Genomic DNA, 19,501 nt, shown 5'->3' on the forward strand with positions numbered 1-19,501 from the left:
AGAGCGATAAATTGCGAGGATTATGAATGTATCCAATCTTATTTCAAGAGAGTTTGTAAATGGAATTTGTATTTCTGTCACATTGATATCGATTTTCGAAAAAACAACCACTCTATCATTTTGCAGATTAATATATTTTTCAGTACTTACAGAAATGGTTGTTTAACAATAATTCAAACAGTAATAGTGTGAGTAAATAATATAGAAATCGTTACTTTCCTCTAGAATAAACTTACACGTTTCTTTAAAAAATAAGCGAAATGTGCAAACAAATAGTATCAGCATAATGAATTATTCATGTGAAAGATATTTATTACGATTTGGTTCACTATAATCACAAGAATAAACGGGCTGTGGTCCCGTGCGTAATGTCCTGGACTTCGGAAAGTCCGAAACTCGAGCCCCGTTTCACGATAGTGTTTTTCATTTTCTAACATAGTTATTTACGACTCAAACAAAATGTCCGCGAAATTAAAATGTAAATAAAAAGAACGCAAATATTCATATTTTAAAATCGAAAAAAATACTCAATGTCAAATTAAATTAGGTACAAAATTCCAAAAGAACCAGAGCGCGAGCGGTACGATTTTTTTTGTTGCATGTATGTAAGTAAAATTATAGAACCTATACAATATGTATTTAAAGGTTTCTGATTAAATATGGTGGACCTGGCGTAGACACGTGCTGCGCATGCCTCGGGAGAACCTAAACCCAAGTTGCCTCTTTTTTAAACCTGCGGGCTCACGCCGTCCTGGGCTGGTATTCTAAACGAAATTATAGCGCGATATAGCGCGTTTTTACGTACTAAATACGCATTATAGCGCGCTGTAAACGCGTTCGGAATACCAGCCCTGGAAGGCCGTCGATGTCGATCTTTCGACTTTATTCGGCGGAACTAAGGGACGCTGGATTGACATGGGAGGCGAGAATGCTGGCTGGAGATAGGGTCTCCTGGAGGTAAATGGTGATGTCCACATGCTCCACTTAGGAGCAGATGAGGAAAAGAAGACGAAGATGATGATACCGCATCTTTTTCGCTTTCATTTGTTTGCTAGATATATAATTAAAACTCTATTGATTTGTATAGGTCTGCGGGAAGTCTGGACTCAAGACTATGATTTCGTTTTTTATTCGATCATGTATTGTGCATTTTAAGAATCGATCAAATTCTGACTAAGAAAATATAATATATCTAAAGCTGGCTATATGTAGGTATTCGCTAATGCCATTGGCTTGCTAAATACAGACGTTCTCAGATAGGTATCTAATTTTCGTACCTTATCATTGTGTCTAAGGTTTAAATATTAGGGAGTTAAATAATCATAAGTTTATTACTAGTTCATGGCGTAATACGCATGCGTGCTACAGATATTTTATTATGATAGCCACACGCCCGCATCTACCCGCTACGCCATCGTAGCTGTGGCGGTGGTGCATACTTTTGTAGAGGGCAGTGAAAGCGTAGAGTAGGTACGCGCGTGTTTTATCACGAATGCGGTGTTCAATTCGGGTTTTAATTAAGTGAACCTTAAATTAACCACTATTCGCTGATTCGAATATATTACTTATTTCGCGCTCTATTGTAGATTATCAAATTATTTCGTAATTTAGGATAATATGAATGAAGACCAAATCATTTACTTTGGAGGTAAGATTATTAAGTCACATCACATAATATATTTCTGCTCGGCCTCTACGAATGGCATTTCGAGGGGTTAGAATCAATAATACGACTGTTTATGCGAACTCCTGAAGCATGCTGCACCCTAATCTATTTGAAGTGCTACGGCACATAAAATTATTTAATATGATACATTTCAGATACAATCAGAAATTATAATTGAGTGAATATTATTACGATACATTTTTAATCATAACTAAGTGAAAAATAACAGATGTTTGACATATATTTTATACCTTAAGAAGCATAGATTTTAACATGAAGGTGTTTATATTACATATGAAATTTATTATTTTTCGATAACCCGTATCATAAAGTTTTACTTGATGCGTGGATTGCCACCCGGCATTTTACCAGGCGCTTTTGAGCTTGTCACCGACTCTGCATTTAGTATCTACAACTATTATTACAACTATTTATTGTTATTATGAATATAATAACATTTAAGTTATAATATAAGAATATTTTTTAATCAAAAATAGAAAAGACGTCATTGTAAGACGTCACATAGACTTTAACAAGGAAAAAAAAATAATCAGTAATGCATTTGTATTATTGTCGGCCTCGTGGTGTAATGGTTAGCGCGTTTGCCTACCATGCGAGAGGTCTCGGTTTCGATTCCCGACATGTTTGATATGAAATATTTATTCAAAGGCGTGTTTTCACACCAGAATATTTCATAGTCCCTGGACTGATACCTGAAGCGTAAAACTGATCATCTTACCTTCATGAAGCAAAAATAAAATCAAGATACTCTGCGATTGGCGAACGAGTGCAGTGCCCTATGCACCATTAGGTGCGAAAAGGGAATGATGATTATTCCTTTGTGTTAGTCATAGTTGTTTTTATAAAACAAGTTATTGAAGCATATCTTAAAATACAAATAAAAAAAATGTTCACACACTGTGGAGGAAGTAAAAAAAACATGTTTTTGCATATCTATGTGCTTAGAAGTATTTAAATTTTTCCCCACCACTTAAACTGACTACCTGACCATTTTATGCAAGAATGACAGAATACTATAAAACTATCTTCATGCTTCAAGTGTCTGTTGAATTAACGACACAAATATTATGTTAATTTTGTTAGTATCTAAATAATTCTTCCTTAATTCTTATTATTGATGTACCTACTAAACTATTTTATGTTAATATTTAGGTTTTAGTATTATTTTTGCTGTCACTGATACCATGGCCAGGCCCGACAGTATTCAAGATATCTTGCTCTCGTGACAATGCTAAAATAGTCCGCAAGATAGTCCAGAGTAAATGGTTACCCGTTCTGGAGAAACATCAGTTGAAACTTCCCCTAGAATGTCCGTTTCACCCTCTACGTGACATATTTGGACCACAGCATGCAGCCAAGTTCCAGCATCGCTCTTCGCAGTGGACATGCGGTTTTTGTGGAAAATCCTTTTACGAAGACAAATATTTGGACATGCACTTTGATAACAGACATAAAAATAAAATAAATAAAGTAAGTCCACTATTAATTGATTAGGATAATATTAAAAGTATATTGCTTTTAGGTCATACAAATAAGTACCTCTTACTACATAGTAAATTAGTTTGGCATACTTTAGTAGAGGAATAAAGTTAATTGAAAAGTGCCCCATAAAACATATCTATTAAAACGATTGCATGTATGAGAATAAGAATCTATACTAAATTGATTTTTAATATAAATATTGCTATTTTACTACACATCTTCAAAGGATCACATTGCATTATTTCATTTCTATGTAAAATTACTACAATTTTTACTAATAATATAGGCAGAGGATGCAGTGTGTCTAGCCGACTATTGTGACATAATGAGGTGTCAGGTACTGATATCTCAAGATGCAACACTGGGTATGGAGGGAAATATTCTTCCAAATACAGATATAGAGATATGGCAAGAGGCTACAGTGTACCGTACTGCATTAGCTACCTCTGGACCGAGAGAAGTGGCTAGAATATTTCTTAAAAGTAATGAGCAACAAAGCAGCAAGTTAAAAGGCAGATCAAAAATAGAAGAGCACCGAAACTGTCCAAGAACATCAGAACCAAAACCCGAGGAAGATGCAGAAATTGTTGAAGGTAATAATATGTCAATCCTCAAAAGAACACGCTATTTTAATTGTTTCATGGAATAATGTGTCAAATATTTTTTTTTTGATATTCTTTCATTACAGATGAAAATGAGGGGAAGACCAGCGAAAATGACGGAGAGCAAAATAGTACATCAGAGCTCTGTGATAAAGATATGGTAGATTCAGCTCTTCCACCGGTTGACCAAAAGCAACAAAGGATATCTGAGCTGCAGAAGCTTAAAGCAAATTGCAATCCTGAAGATTTACAGAAACTAAAAATTCGCTGTGAATTACTTGTGAGGGATTGTATTGCTGGCTTAATTATTCATTTATCTGTTCATGATTTTAAAGAAATTGAAGGTAACATACTAAACCATTATTATGTTTTCAAATTTTGCTACTTAAATATTTGATGGAATTATAAACACAATCATTTGAAATTTCCAGAAGAAATGAATAGAGCAGTGTGTTGGTATCTAAGTTGCGATCGTTACTGGGAAGACGCGGCAACCACCGTAAGACCATTCCCTTGGCCACTTATTATTGGAATAACAACAGTCCTAACACTTGGTATTTGCATGTGTTACTACATAATTTGGGTACTTTTTGAGTAAGTATGAAAATAAATATATTTAATGCACTAACCTTATATTGTATTTATAGTTATAATAAAGATAGTCAAGTTGCAATCTTCACTAAAAGATAAAAGCGCAAATTGATAAGAATAAATGATAGTAAATATGGCGAAAATTTTAACATTCTGTTTACGTTAAAATACTTGAAATGTTTTCCTTAAAAATCAGTTTTTTTCCTTTTGTTAAAGGATAAAAAGACAAGGTAGTGGACTGGTACAGAGATTCCAGATTTCTGTGTGCTTTCACTTGTATGTAACATAAGATTTTTCCACTGCATAATTTATGGTTTCTGTTGAGACTGTTTATTTTTTATGACTGAAGTACCAATGTACTTCCCTATACACCATTAGATGTAGATAAACAAATGATGATGTTAAATTACAGATAAAATGTAATATTATAATATGTTTTTTATTTCTAAATGTATTAAACAGCTTGCGCGTCCTCTTACTTATCTTTTTCAATTATCAACAAAGTAAGGCACGTTTCCTGAAATATGGAAAAAGGCAAATATTACACCTGTGCATAAAAAAGGAAATAAGAGTCTTGTAGTAAATTATCGACCCATTTCTCTTCTTCCCATTTTTAGTAAAATCCTTGAAAATATAGTAACCGATCAGCTCTTCGATGTTATAAAACCACATATTAATCCCAATCAACATGGATTCTATAAGAAACGGTCAGTTGAATCAAATCTTTGTGAATTTACCGATATTGTTTTGAATGCAATGGATGCAGGTTTTCAGGTAGACGTTTTATATACGGATTATTCAAAGGCTTTCGATAAAATAAGTCATTCGGTCTTACTTCGCAAGCTTTGGAACATTGGTATACGGGGGAATCTGTATCGTTGGATATGTTCCTACATTAGTAACCGCAGTCAATTGGTCTCACTCAAGGGATTTAATTCATCATTTAAACCAATCCCATCAGGTGTCCCTCAAGGTTCGCATTTTGGACCCTTATTTTTTATTATTTATATCAATGATATAAGTTTATGCATTCAAAACTCAAATTTTTTGCTATACGCTGATGACAATAAAGTATTTAAAATTGTGTCTTCAATAAATGATTGCGAAGTTCTTCAAGCTGACTTAGATAGAATCTGTTGCTATTGCAAGGACAATCAGTTATTATTGAATTCTGATAAATGTCTTGTCATGTCATTTACTCGAAAGAAAAAAAGTATTCTATTTGACTACAAACTATCTGGGAAAATTGTCAATCGTTCAATGAAAGCGAGAGATTTGGGTGTACTGATGGATGATAAGCTTTTATTTAGAGATCACATAAATACAATAGTAGATAAGGCATACAGACTTCTAGGGTTTATCTTACGAATCTCCAAGCCATTCTCATCACCAAATACATTAAAACTTCTTTACTATACTTATGTGCGAAGTCAACTCGAATTCGCTTCATTAGTATGGTCCCCTCAATATAATGTATATATTAATCAAATTGAAAACATTCAAAAGAAATTTATAAGGAGCCTGGAATATCGTTTTGGTAACATTGAAAATGATTACGGCGCATCTTTGATCAATTTTAATATAGAATCACTACAAAAAAGGCGCCTTAGATATGATTTAATTTTTCTTTTCAAAATTCTCAATAACATAGTTGATTCGCCGTATCTTTTACAAAATATTGGTTTCCGTTGTCCTCTTCGCTATACTAGATTAAATTCCCTTTTTTATGTACCAACTTGTAAAAACAATTATACCTCAAATTCATTCATTAGACGCACCTGTAGAAATTATAACGGACTCAGTATTGATGTAGACATTTTTAACTGCACGTTGCATTTGTACAGAAAATTTCTTCATGGGGTCGATTATTTGGGATAGTTGCTGAATGTACATCTTGAGTGGTTTATGCTATGCATATGTGCCGCATGTAATGTATATGTTTGTGTATGTTTTATATATGCGTTCATGTGTGTGCGTGGATGGCTCGGAGTGTACATTCGGTATTTTTATTTATTTTAATTTATTACCTCCATGGAAAACGCAAATGTCAACAATTATCTTTTTTTCACTTAAAATTCTTATTTATTTTTTATTTTTTGTCACATTTAATGTTTGTATCTTTTTAATTTATGAAAACTTAATTGGTCTTTTTATGTTAAAAAATTGTTGTTTTTAATACTGATTTTGTATGACTGTATGTTTTCTAAATAAAATAAAATAAATAAATAAAAATGTGTTATTGTCAGCTCGGATGACAAGAGTTTAGAGAGCAACAGTGCATCAGCAACTGCCCACTCCTCTCCATCACGCGGAGGAATGGGTCCTGGAGGACCGATGTATAGTGAGGAGTACTACACTGTGGCGGATTTGAATGATCTCGGACAAAATGAGCACTACATCTATGTCACATATCCACCGGAATTGAAGCGCCGTCTATTAGAAAGGTATGGCCATCGAGTATTTACTTTTTTATTACTGAAAGAACCCAGTGCGCTGAGTGAAGAATAATATGTGGGAAATTAGTCATTCTTATTATTATATTGGATAAAAATCTTCCAATAAGAATTACCAATACAATATTGTTCTGTCCCAGGACTCGACCATTGTCTATGTGTATACAGCAATTTGTAGGACAAGACATTGTTACGTAGATAGACGGGTAGGCTATCTCGCAGAACAATGATTACCTCCACCACCGCGCAAGGCCGAATTGTCCTTATGTGAATGCACGGACCAAATTTTATGACAATAGTGACTTGCTCGGTGAAAAAATCAATTTTATTTCATTCGTTGTTTAACAATGAGAAAGTTCAGTGATCTCAAAAAAATGAAATATTTGTTAATAGACTATCAAACTAAACCACAAAATGATTTTATGTATCATATTATCAGCGCTATGATTTTTAAAAAGTTTTGTGATTACTCCTTCTGGGACATCACAAATTCCCTTCGTTGAGTTGGCTTCCTATAAACCGGAAATCTATCACAACACTCTATTATTGGTTGATTCATTAGAACTTGTAATGTAGTTTCTTTTTATTTTCTCATACATTTTTACCGCATGTAAGAAAAAAAATTATATCGAATTTTCCGTAATGCTGAACTTCCTCATTCCAATACATCTTGGTATAAAATTAATAATATTTTTCATGAACTCGCTCGTAATAAACGCCGTCGTGTTTTCATTTTTGCAGCGCTCACGTTTGAACTGCGGCCGAATTTTCCTATTGTCCCAGTGTTCTGTCCTGCACAGTCGAGGCTGTTAACTGAGCTGGCACAAAACAATATTGTCTTATCTATTGTTTTATCCATGTGTAAACGATACTTTATTCCCTGTTTAATAGGGATCTCCATTAGTTTTTTTTTTGAATATGCGGAGATATTTGAATTACATTGAAATAATTATGAACATCTTACATTTATTTTTATTTACATTATCAAATAATGCTTACTAAGTTCTTTAAAACTAAAATATGTGTATATTACGTATGCATCACAAATTAATGTGTGAATATTGTCTTTTTGTAATAAATGTTTTTGTGAAATACAATACATAACAGAAATTTGTAGAAAATAAATGCTTCTTTAGACCATACTATAATGTATAAAGTAGTTTGGGAGCTAATACCTACTATAGTTATTAATAATTATATATTTTTGAGTAGTTTTACTGGGAAAAAAAACATCACAAAAAAAGGAAATTGGGTAGAATTTATATCACATCAAAAAACATATCAGCAGTTCCTATTTTAAGTTGTCAAGTAGAATTAAATGATTTTAAAAACGGGGTTTCTTTAAGGACTATTTAAATTTAAAAGTGTTGTCAGTATAAATATATTTGTTTTTCTTTATTTCATATTTTGATGACAGCAATATAAATTTGATTACTTTTTTTAAGGAGGTCATTGATAAACACCAAACAATCAACTTATGATGAGACAAAATTGAGAAAGCGTTTTTTTATTATTAAATAAATTACATTTAATTTAGTATCTGCTGTTGTGAATGTATGTTTTTAGTCAACGTGTGTTTTGAATAACTATTTAAGTAATTATATTTCTTCTGTAGCTGCTACAATAGAACCACTCGACTTTGAGGCAACCTCATCCTGATCCAGCTATCATTTGGAGTAGTTTCCCTGAAGTAGATTAAAAGATAAGAAGATCCCTCTATTATTTAGTGTTTTATTAGGTAACTTCTCAGTAGAAGGAAAAATGATACGGTAAATCACCCAAAAGCTGTAATTATTTTATTCTCATAAGTAGATCTTGAAAACTGCAAGAAAAAACAAATGATTTAAAAAAGTGCATTTAAATATGTACCAAAAACGGGATCAAATTAAACAGAAATTTATTTAGAAAACCCATTGTTATAATTGGCATAATTGATTTGGAATATTATTTTATTTTGTAGTACATACTTATTTTTAAATTTACAATTATTATTTTTAGTAAATATTTTATGTAGGATTCCTTATGAAGTAAATATATTTTGTATCTTATAAATTTGATTGTTTGATATTCAGATTATAACATAGGTCTGTAGGTTATAAAAACAATTATTTCACATATAAAAATTCATAGATTCTGTGCAGTTTTAAGAATTTTTAATTACTTTTTGCGTGTATTACAATTTTACAGCAAAAAAACAAATATTAAAGAATGTATAAAATACTTGACCAAATAAACAAAAGATAATATAAATATGTAAAATTCACAATTAATAATGTTGTCTTGTAATAAAATTTTGCAAACATGTATATTGATGCAGAAAAATTGATCTGCAGTAGAACAGAATTAATTTGTACACATAATTTGATCTTAAGATATAATTTTTTCCTATTTTGACAAGATTTCAACTATCATTAATAGTGGATAGATTTTATAAAAAGTTCAGAGAATAATGAATTAAGTTTTTTAAGTGAGAATAAAATGAAATGGGCACTATAAAACAGAAAAGTATTGAGAATTGTGTTTTTAATAGGTACTAAAACATTATAGTATTATCTTCTACAGCACATTTCTTGCACAATGACAAAACGGTAATAAAGGTTGTGTTATTATTTCGATGAGAGAAAAAATTATTAAATCCTGTTGTCTCAATCTGAAAACATATAATTTGCTTTAAGAATAGTAGTAACTACATCCCTCATAAGACTTTAGTAATTATTATTAACAATAAACCGTTCCTGAAAAATCATCCAGTCTTGTAAGCACATAAAATGAGAAATATTATAGTAAGAATCACCCTTACCTCAGTTTCTTCGAAAGAAAACATGTATCTGGGTAGCACATTCGTAAATATCCGATTCGGGATGCTTCGGTATCACTCAGAAATATGTCTCCCGTTCGGGATGTTTCGGAATCAATCAAGCGCTTGTTATTAATTAGCATTGTTCAATTTCACAACGACACAAAATCGCCCCTGAGTAGCGCCTGCTAACGTCACTTAGTAAAAACATTCTTATTTCCATTGTAGTATTTCAGCTACGCCATAAATGTATTATAAAATAATCTGTTTTGTTTCGGTTATCATTCGGGTGGATAATGCGTCAGGTATTTCTATCCAACAAGTCTACTATTTACAAAGCCACTTTAGGTGGATTCTGAAATATCCTGAACGTTAACATGCCGGGTATGGCTTTAATCACAAAATTAACATAAACCAAAATTTTAGTAATAGCAATATTTAGTTTATTATGTATTTTATTTACATTTTATTTTATATTACTGTTCAAATAACATGTTTCACATTAATAATAATAAAGAATCAATTAAAAAAATAAAATCGCACACAGAATGGTTTATAATTAAAATTTATGTGTGTTGATTTCAGTAAAGCAAAAATCAGATAATTATTACTTAAAATATCTTATCCCCTTTCAGTTTAGTGAGCAAAAGTAATTAGCACAAATTATGGCACAGCATTCACCATATTTTTATAGTGCACACAATGAACATTTAAATATAATTACATCCATTCTTTTAAATTATTCCAATGTTTGTATTTACACGAGTTCCACCAATCAAAGAAAACCTGTCAATAAAACTCCCAAACTCTTTAGTTTTAAAACTAATTGAATTCTTTTGAAGCAAAACACATGTGCTGAATAAATTTGGGAGTAGAGTTAAACTTATTATTATACTTAGAATTTGAAGTAAGAATACCATTCATCAGCACAATAAGAAATCCACCTGCACACATCGCTTAGCATAACAATAGGCTGCGCTTTCAGACATTAACCCTCTATAGGACACCTAGAACAATGTGGTACATACATATACCACCAGAATTGAGGTCTATATTTTCTATAGTTTTGTATGAATAATAAGTCTTATGTCACAAGAGTATCGTAACAACATGCAGTGGTAGATTAGTCTACCACTCAGATTCTCAAATGCTATATGTTTATTATCTTAAAAAAGAACAATTTAATTAAATTTGGAAGCAAAAAATCAAAACAAAAAATGTGTCCTATAAAGGGTTAACCGGACCAAACAAGTTTTCTAATTTGCTTAGCTTGAGGTCAGCTGTGGACCTTGTATATACATTTGGGAAAACCTTTGTACAATAACTTTGAAATAAAAAGATTTTAATCAAATGAATTACTATACTTAATACCCTGTTTTATCATTAATACTAATTATGTGAATTATGATGTGGTTACTTTGGTGCTTACGTTACAGGTTCATATAGTAACATTTCCTACTTCTATTTATTTTTTGAAATACAACTAAATAACTGAAAATTACTGCAAAAAAATATTGTCTATTGCCATGTAAAGAGAACCACTCTTTTTCTCAGTGCTCTGTAAAAAAGTGTGAATTTTTTATTAAAAAATTTTAATTGATTTGAAAACATTCAGAGGTTTATACATACATAATAGGGAAATATAGCTTTTTTTACAATTTTAAATTAACAAGAGTCTATGAAATACTGTCCAGTAAAAGATATTTTTTTGGTACTTAGTGGTCTAAAAACGGTATTCTTGCAAAAACGGTTCATTGTATTGGCGGCACTTCTAATACGCCACGATTCGGTCAAATTTTGAACATTGTTTGTAACCGTTAAAATTGAAATATAACATTGTCACGAATCTTGATGTCACAACTGTCAAAGCCAAACATATCGCGTTTTTGTGGTGACATATTTTTAATAATTTTATTCTAAAAAATATGTATGAAAACATTTCTCCACAATATCCATATTGATTTTGAAAACATACTAAACCCATTTCACATATTTTTATCGGTATTTGTAGTATGTGATATTTCCCTATTGTAAACATATACAAATTGATATATAATTCTACCACAATTTGATAGGAATCGGATAGGAATTTACTAGTACTGTTATTTACGACTAGCTAAAAATGGTTCCAAAATTTAAATATTTCCATAAATCGTATAAAAGCAAATATATATAAATGTGCATGAAAAAAAAAAAATCTTTAAAAATAATCCTCTCCTATCACTGAATATTTTGGCGTCAACTTTGTGAAAACATCTTTTAATTATGCATTGGAACAAATAATTTCAGGAGGAATATTACAGTACCTCGGTAAAATATAAATTTTTGTACTGTATCTCAAAACCACATAGCAGAGAAAAACTTAAGTATTTTTTTTACTTTTAATTTTGTTTACTTTACCAAGAGTTCACACTTTTCACACATTGACACCCGCATCCTGTCGGGCAGATATCATATTTGGAGAACCATTCCTCAAGATGTGCTGCATGTCCCCCGTGTCCACAGATCAGGCAGGCGTTGGCTGCACCCCGAACCCCAATATTACACACACAGCAATTCAGGCTCAGCAGTGAACACTGAGAACAACGACTCCCTCTGACAATGTTCTTGCACTTTTGACATTCGCTCACTAGATCTACACCGCTGTGCTTTCCTTCTTCCCCAACAGACACATGCTTCATAACCTGGAATACAATTATTGTAAACATAACAAATATTGTATACACATTTAGTTTTATTAATAGCGTATTGCATTATTGAAGCAGCCAGGTATGTGGAAGTACGCGGAAGGCTCTGGATATCTTAAGTGATAAAAACAATGTTGCACCAAATGTGCGTAAATGGGTATGTCTATTGTCTGGCAGTGTTAGTGAATAATCTTTGTGGTCATTTTTGAAAAGTAATTTTAAAAATTAAATTACGACACAAAAAAACAATAAAATCCTATTTATTGACATCCTGAATTGATTTTTACACAAGGAAATCGATCTATCATTTTTTCATAGAACGTATCCATCGCGTAAAACAGATGTCCGGTGTATGGAAGTCTAGACATTATGGTGCCTATTAATTGTCATTTGGTGATTAAAGTGAGGAAGAATCTTCAATAAGAAGAAGAATGATGCATACAAAGACTGCATAGTCTAACTAGCAAAGCTTGTCGCTTAACATTACAGATGACGCTACCCTACCCTGCCCTACCTCGGCTCTTCCTGCCCTCACCTTATTCTTCACACCATACACAACAAACGTATAAAATGTCAAATTTAAATATATGGTAAAATAGGTTAAAATAGTTTTTAATTGAAAACATATTTTTGATTGAACTCTTACCTCAGCTCGTGCTTCTAAGAGATTCCATTTATGCAAAATATCTGAATACACTCTCATGTAACACTGATACAGGTGAGTTGTGGAGGGGTCTAACATTTGTGATGTAGTATTTTCATCACACTTCCCTAAGGACGTGTCATAAAAACTTGGATTGACATCCGTAGAGTCCGACCAAGAGCTTGTTCTGTCATGCTTTAGAATAGGAACAGCCCAACCTTCTACATTTATCTCACTGATATTATGGATTGTATTGTATGGAGAACTTCCACTGCCCTGTAATTAATCAACTAATTACACAAATACAATTGAGATTTGATTACATCTCATATTAACACTTCTACAGAAATAATAGTAAATCACATAAGATGTATTAAATTCCTGTTGATTTTATGTTTATTGGAGATTTTGAGTGACGAAAAAATTTGTTGAAAAAAAGATGGAGCACTATAATTTTTAATATTTTCATAATCATAAGAATAATCTTGGTATTTCTATCCTTATTTAACTTAGAAAGTGGTTCTGGGCTGGTATTCAGAACACATTTACAGCGCGCTATAATTGCGTTTGGAATACAAGCCCTGGATTGACTAGTAAACAAAAACAGATTTGAATTGGCCTAACAAAAATATACATAAATCTACAATTGTATCTATTACATAGAGAAATTGGCTGCAAGAATATGATTTAATGAATGAGTTAACTCACGTTTGAGTTGGTTGATAAATCACTCGATTTACTTCCAGTTAGAGAGGTCTTGTAGTATACACTAAATGCACAACACAACATTGCAGCCATTTGTATATCTGATATTTTTGCATAGTGGTTGATTCTAAAAATAGAAAAATCTATTACACGTTGATTTAATTCAGACTGCATTTACAGTGAAGGCTGAAATTTTGCAAGTTGAGTTTATTAATTGAATAGAATCTGTAACATGACGAGTTAAAATATTTTGCTACTTTATCTTTTAGATATATGTTAGCATAAACATATACCTTTATATATTATGGTAAAAAAATTGCCTGCCGAACTTTCAAGGTCGCAAGGCTTTTCAGGTGTCGCTGATGCCTATGTCCATAAGCAGACCACTACATATTTATAATTTTAGTCCATTAAATTACATAAAACAAGAAAATTATACATATGTATTTATAAGGATATCAATAGTTTTATCATAATACTATATATCACAGAGATTTTGCAACAAAAGTTATTAGAGTATAAATACAAAGCAATTTGTTGGAAAATAGTTGAGAATTGAGATTTGTTACAAAAATAAAGATGAAAAGACTTCAAAGTTTCAAAATAACTTATTTATGCACTTACAGTGCTTGTATCATATTAGAGCCAAATGGATGGAGAGACCAATTAATTGAGTCATGATCTACAAATGAATTTGACTTATAAAAGTCTGCCTTAATTTGTTCCAAAGATGTTGCGGTCAAAGCTGCAAGTTGCCAAGCCTGCATTAAATCTATTCTTCCCATTGAACTTGCTACTACAGCATTGTGCTCACACATTTCTGAAAAAGAAAACAGTATTTATTTTTTTCAAATGACAAAATATTGATTTAATTTACAGAAAAAATAATTCTCATATTAGCAATTAATCTACTTAGTAGAAGTCAAATTTAAATCAAACATTTATCAGTTAATGATTGTTTTTATTTCGAAAAATGCCTTATTATAAATGCTCGATAAATAATTATGATAATTAAATGTTAAATGAAAAACAAGTTCTTAAAATAAAGTCAAATGAACTTTATAAATATAAATAAATGTAGAATTCATCATGATATATTTACCAGGAATAGAATCATTAGATATTATGTATTTTTCAGCTAGATGTTTATTAAGGAAAAAGAGGTGATCTGCCTTGTAAAGTGTTATCCGGGGAGTAAATTGCTGAGTTCCACCTCTCATTCCACTTCCAGTTCTCCTCGATGTAGTTTTCTGTTGGTAAATATGTTATTTATTTAAGCTCATGGAAATATTCTTAACTACCGAATTCTTCCATATAACTTCTGAACTATTTAAATTTAGCATCAAATGGGAAATATAAACTGTTGAAAAATCGGTACACCAGCATGTATAAAAATGTTGTTTACGAGTCACCCAAACGTAGGAACAGTTTTAGCAGTATTATCAACCCAACCGATATTTCGATAGATATACTGATTTACCGAATTTACCCCAAACTTTGTTGATTTTCATGGATACAATTTTTATGACTTCAGGGGAATAAATTTTGAAATTTTGGAAAAAATCTGTCAAAAAATACAATTGGCAATTTTTTTGGGAAGTAATAACAACCTCGAAAAACATAAACTATAAACATATTCTTGCATAAATTACAAAAAAAAAAAAATCTTCCTCCCAGATTTTTTCCTAGATATACTGATTTTTTATCACTGGCTACCGAATTTCACTTGATGGAGGTTGGCAATACTTAAGTATAGATAAAATATAAGTTAAATTGGAAATCTTACCCATCTATCTTGGAAATAGAATGTTGTTATGGAGTGTGATGGAGGTCGAAGCAATAACTGGGCAAGTCCAGGATTAGTTGGAGATGGAGAAGTCGGGAGATGAGGAGAGAGAGATCTGTATGTTCCGATAACAGGAGTAGACAGGGATGAGAGGGAACGTGGAGTGGAACTTTCCGGCTTCAGTGACATACGCTTGGCATTGGGAGGTCTATTAAATACGACCAGAGTTCCCACACTGCACCACTTTGCGCCACAAGTTCTAGGAAAGGGGATACAATTATCTCCAGCCCCGTTGGATGAACTGTCACTTTCTGATAATGGTCTTTTCTCATCTTGCATTTCAGAATTTACATCATTGGTCTTAATAGGTATCTGAAAGCATCTTATTAAATAAAGGAATACATTTATGATCTTTTTGTGTATTTTAAATTTTTAGATATAATTTTTTTTTTTTATGATTATTATTAAAAATTTTACTAGGACATTTTTTTTCCTACACAAATTTTTTTACTGTGCAAGTGGTAAAAAAATGCATTTATTTACCTGTTCTATACAAGTTACCATTATTTTCAGGCAGTGTAAAAGGCAAGGTGAGTGTTGCCGAATTCTCAGGAATGCAGCTTGGTTAATAGTTTGAAGAATCCTAATAGTTGAATTGTAATCTAAGTTAGTTCCAGTGATCCAAGTGAAGCGAGGTATAGTCAGATCAAATGTGTAGGATCCCGGAAAGCATATTTTTAGGATGCCTGTGTATCCATTCGCCTCTGATCTCACAGTACAAGTTTTATGATCCAAGTCCATATCCGTTACAGATATACTGTCCATGTATTTGATAGATTCAAACTCTTCTCGGAGAGACTGTTGAGGCTCGTGTGACATCATTTTTTTCTGAAAATTTCAAGTGTAATCACTGTTATTACTTATTATTAATGAACATTTCAATTGGCAAAAATTTACATAGCGCTTTTCCCCAGGGCTGCGATTATGAACGGCTATCTTTATCGTTATATGCTGAGACGGTAAAAACTAATATCGATATTTATGTACGAAAGTGTGTATATTTGTATGAAAATTCAAAGTATTTTCGCCGATAACCGGTAATTGAACATGTTTAGAAATAAAAATTGTAAACATATTCCATTTTTCATACAGAATACTTAATTTTACTTTGTAGATAAAATTTAAGATAAATTTTAACTTCCCATCATAATCGAGGCCCAGGTACACTTCTTAATCAATAACCAACCAATTGCAAGTTGCATTTGTAATAAAAACTATATCTAACCAACAATTTGTTTTATTATAAACTTGGTTCTATTCAAACACTCAAAAGCAAAAATTTGTCATTTATTATTCATGCTGCTTTGTCAATGAACCCATTATATATTTTTTGAGCCTCGTGAAACAAATAGGTAGTAAACCTTGAGTATTTTAAGTCATCAACTTACTGATTGATCATGTCAAGCTAGTATGACTCATTTGATATGTTGTGGCCCATCTCTATGTTTGCTGACTTTAAATTCAATTATTTATTCAGCATCCAAGAGAGAGAGCCATCTCACTGGAATACCTCTGGTGCTCGAAAGGTTTAAACAAATATATGGGAAAGTAAATTGAGTGTACTCACCATTGGAATTTCTCCTGTATCTCCAAAAGATTCTGGGAAATCACTGGTTGATATGTAACTCATGGCTGCAAAAAATAATTATTTTTAGAAAAACCGTATTTTGTATGTTCTATACATATTAAATTACAATGGTTGTAATTTTGTTTTGGTATTTGTTGTGTTGAGAGCACACAAACAAAAAACTCTACTTCAGATTTATGTATTATGAATAGGGATAGAGACATTTTTTGATTTTAATATTCACTTAAATAAGGAACATGCTGTTTCAAATTATACTTACTATCACTCAAGCAATCATCCTCCACTTCACTATCAGCAGGAAGATAATGGGAACATATTTTCAAAAGTGAAGGATGCATAGTCCACAGCCTCAGTGTCTGATCCCTTGACCAAGTGACGAGCTGATACCCCGAGGGCATGTTTGGGCGCCACTGCATCTGTAGCACTACATCAGTATGCCCCACAAGGCGATGGACAAGAGTTCCTCCTACCCATATGGCCACCACTCCAGCCTGATCACCTCGTGCTACGCCTCCCCACCCGACACCCATAGTCACCAGACCACTTCCAAATGGTGTATAAATTGCCCTCCAGACTGGATAATTTGTTGTAATAGTACTCTCCACTTTTCTAGGATTATTAATATCAAAATACTTAATAGTCCCGTCATGGCTTGATGTCACTAGCTGGTAATCATGATGAGGACTCCAATCCAATCCATGTATCTTGCACAAATGTGCAGAGATGTATTGGATAGGTGATGAGCCTTTTCTTTTGTCCCAGAGTTTTACGTCACCATCGTGAGCAGTGGCCAACAGGTGACTAGCAACTTTGTTCCACTGAACTTGAGAAGCTCCGGCTGCAAAAGAGTTTTTATTTGAGATCAAAATTATTGGTATCTTTGAAAAGTTTTTATTTACAAAAACTTATAAAATAAATTTACTATTCCTGCACAGAATGGGGAGCAGAAGGTCCTCCATTTGTGTAATCCAAATCTTGTCTTATTTAAGTTATGCAAATATGCATTATACATTATATTTTTGGATAATTAATTAATTTGAATAGCAGAAATGCACACAAAGGCCCCACTTCATACTCAGATTTGGTCTGCTGTGCTTTGAAGTTTTTTAATTAGATTACTTGAAAAAATAACCTGCTCGAGATATTACCCTAAAGTTTTTACAGAGTTAATATTCGTCTATATTAATCAAAGTCTGTTTTTTTAATTATCTCTCATTCTTCTTTGAGATAAGTATATTTACCGACAGCGGAGAGTGATAGGACGGGCCTCCTTGTGTCCCTCAGATCCCAGAGATGGGTGAATGTATCTATGGAGCAAGTGGCCAACAGGTTGTGATCTTCTCGGTGCCAGTGGGTGTCGCTTACAACCCGAGTGTGCCCCCTCAAGGAATGTATACCCGTGAGATCTCCGTTCCTCCAATGGTAGATATCCACTCTCTGGTTACTCTGAGTGAAAAGTAATTAAAAATTAAATGTTACATATTATAGTGGTTCAGTGCAGAAGTCATCCAAACTTAAAAAAAGTATATTTTAAATACTTGGTAACATGTTTTTCTTGACCAACAAGAAACTACTTTTAATTTTACCAGGACTTCAGATTGGTAAATAAACATATGTTATGTTTGTAAATTTAACCAATATTCACTACTATTTTTATTTAGTAGTTTTAAGATTCTTTGGTTTTCTTTTGTTTTGAAAAAGGTAGTGTTCAAACAACTCAATTAAAAATCTTGGCTAAACATTATAAACTTTTTCGCAGTTGATATTCAGATGTGTTTAAGATTATTTCGAGGTGAATGGATTCGGTGAAAGAAAATGCGAGAAATGTGGATTACAACTTACTGATATAGCGCACAACCTTTGTCCTTGTTGTGTTTGACACCATTCCGCTCCAGCGACATCATATTTACTTTGTCTGGTAATTTTTTTGATAGTATCACTACTATCACTCTCTTGGCTGAGTTGTTTTATCGCTAAACACCTTTTACCAGCAAGAAGAACATTATTTCCAGTCCAGTCTACAGACATGGCCGTAGCCTGCAAGTCCCTGAATTCGCATTTTGAAGACTCTGAGCTCCAATGTGCAGACATTACGAATACTCCGCTGAGAATAAGGGATTGTTTTTTAAGGAAAACTTAAAAATCACTCGCTTCGGCAGTACATTTTAATAATCATCTAGGTAATCTTTTACAAATTATGTTTCAATTAATGGGTAAGTTTTAAGAAACAACGAAAAAAAATCAATTAGAGAATTAAAATAAAATTCCTAAACTAAAACAAAATAATACAGTTTCATTGTATTTACCACTGGTATTATTTACAAATATTATTTTGACTTTCGACTAGTTTGACACACCGTACCACAGATTATACCACCGCACCAGACTATAAACAACGATAAACAATTTTAATCGCCTCG

The 19,501-nt window shown here is 32.2% G+C and overlaps 2 protein-coding genes across 3 annotated transcripts; one reads left to right on the plus strand and one right to left on the minus strand.

Annotated features, from left to right (window-relative positions):
• The first annotated feature begins 1,402 nt into the window (after window positions 1–1,402).
• Window positions 1,403–8,654, plus strand: LOC148283267 (uncharacterized). 2 transcript variants are annotated; one of them, XM_088223811.1, is made up of 7 exons: window positions 1,403–1,648; window positions 2,840–3,157; window positions 3,456–3,762; window positions 3,858–4,115; window positions 4,203–4,365; window positions 6,609–6,806; window positions 8,431–8,654. In XM_088223811.1, the coding sequence occupies exons 1-7, from the start codon at window positions 1,622–1,624 to the stop codon at window positions 8,456–8,458; spliced, it is 1,299 nt and encodes a 432-aa protein (XP_088079937.1). In that variant the 5' UTR covers window positions 1,403–1,621; the 3' UTR covers window positions 8,459–8,654. The 2 variants fall into 2 exon arrangements, with proteins under 2 accessions (XP_088079937.1, XP_088079938.1); XM_088223812.1 differs by lacking the exon at window positions 8,431–8,654 and adding an exon at window positions 7,557–7,971 and having other exon boundaries at window positions 1,449–1,648.
• On the minus strand, window positions 8,584–19,463 carry Wdr59 (WD repeat domain 59). The gene is made up of 13 exons (XM_088223810.1): window positions 19,388–19,463; window positions 18,924–19,185; window positions 18,323–18,527; window positions 17,341–17,919; window positions 17,061–17,125; window positions 15,977–16,321; window positions 15,434–15,805; window positions 14,750–14,897; window positions 14,272–14,467; window positions 13,651–13,774; window positions 12,946–13,218; window positions 12,013–12,296; window positions 8,584–8,637 (listed from the first exon to the last, which is right to left on the minus strand). The coding sequence occupies exons 2-13, from the start codon at window positions 19,170–19,172 to the stop codon at window positions 8,607–8,609; spliced, it is 2,871 nt and encodes a 956-aa protein (XP_088079936.1). The 5' UTR covers window positions 19,173–19,185; window positions 19,388–19,463; the 3' UTR covers window positions 8,584–8,606.
• Window positions 19,464–19,501: the final 38 nt, after the last annotated feature.

The sequence above is a fragment of the Micrasema longulum genome, unplaced genomic scaffold (genome assembly GCF_059751315.1).
Source record: "Micrasema longulum isolate JH-2025_06_02 unplaced genomic scaffold, ASM5975131v1 h1tg000251l, whole genome shotgun sequence".
NCBI classification, from domain to species: domain Eukaryota; kingdom Metazoa; phylum Arthropoda; class Insecta; order Trichoptera; family Brachycentridae; genus Micrasema; species Micrasema longulum.

Coding starts and splice junctions, on each gene's coding strand:
- LOC148283267 (XM_088223811.1), top strand. CDS start 1,622: ATGAAGACCAAATCATTTACTTTGGAG. Junction 3,158..3,455: donor ATAAAAATAAAATAAATAAA/GTAAGTCCACTA, acceptor CTAATAATATAG/GCAGAGGATGCAGTGTGTCT. Junction 6,807..8,430: donor AAGCGCCGTCTATTAGAAAG/GTATGGCCATCG, acceptor TTTCTTCTGTAG/CTGCTACAATAGAACCACTC.
- Wdr59 (XM_088223810.1), bottom strand. CDS start 19,172: ATGTCTGCACATTGGAGCTCAGAGTCTTCAAAATGCGAATTCAGGGAC. Junction 14,898..15,433: donor TCTATTTCCAAGATAGATGG/GTAAGATTTCCA, acceptor ATTTACCAACAG/AAAACTACATCGAGGAGAAC. Junction 13,775..14,271: donor TCTAATATGATACAAGCACT/GTAAGTGCATAA, acceptor TTCTATTTTTAG/AATCAACCACTATGCAAAAA.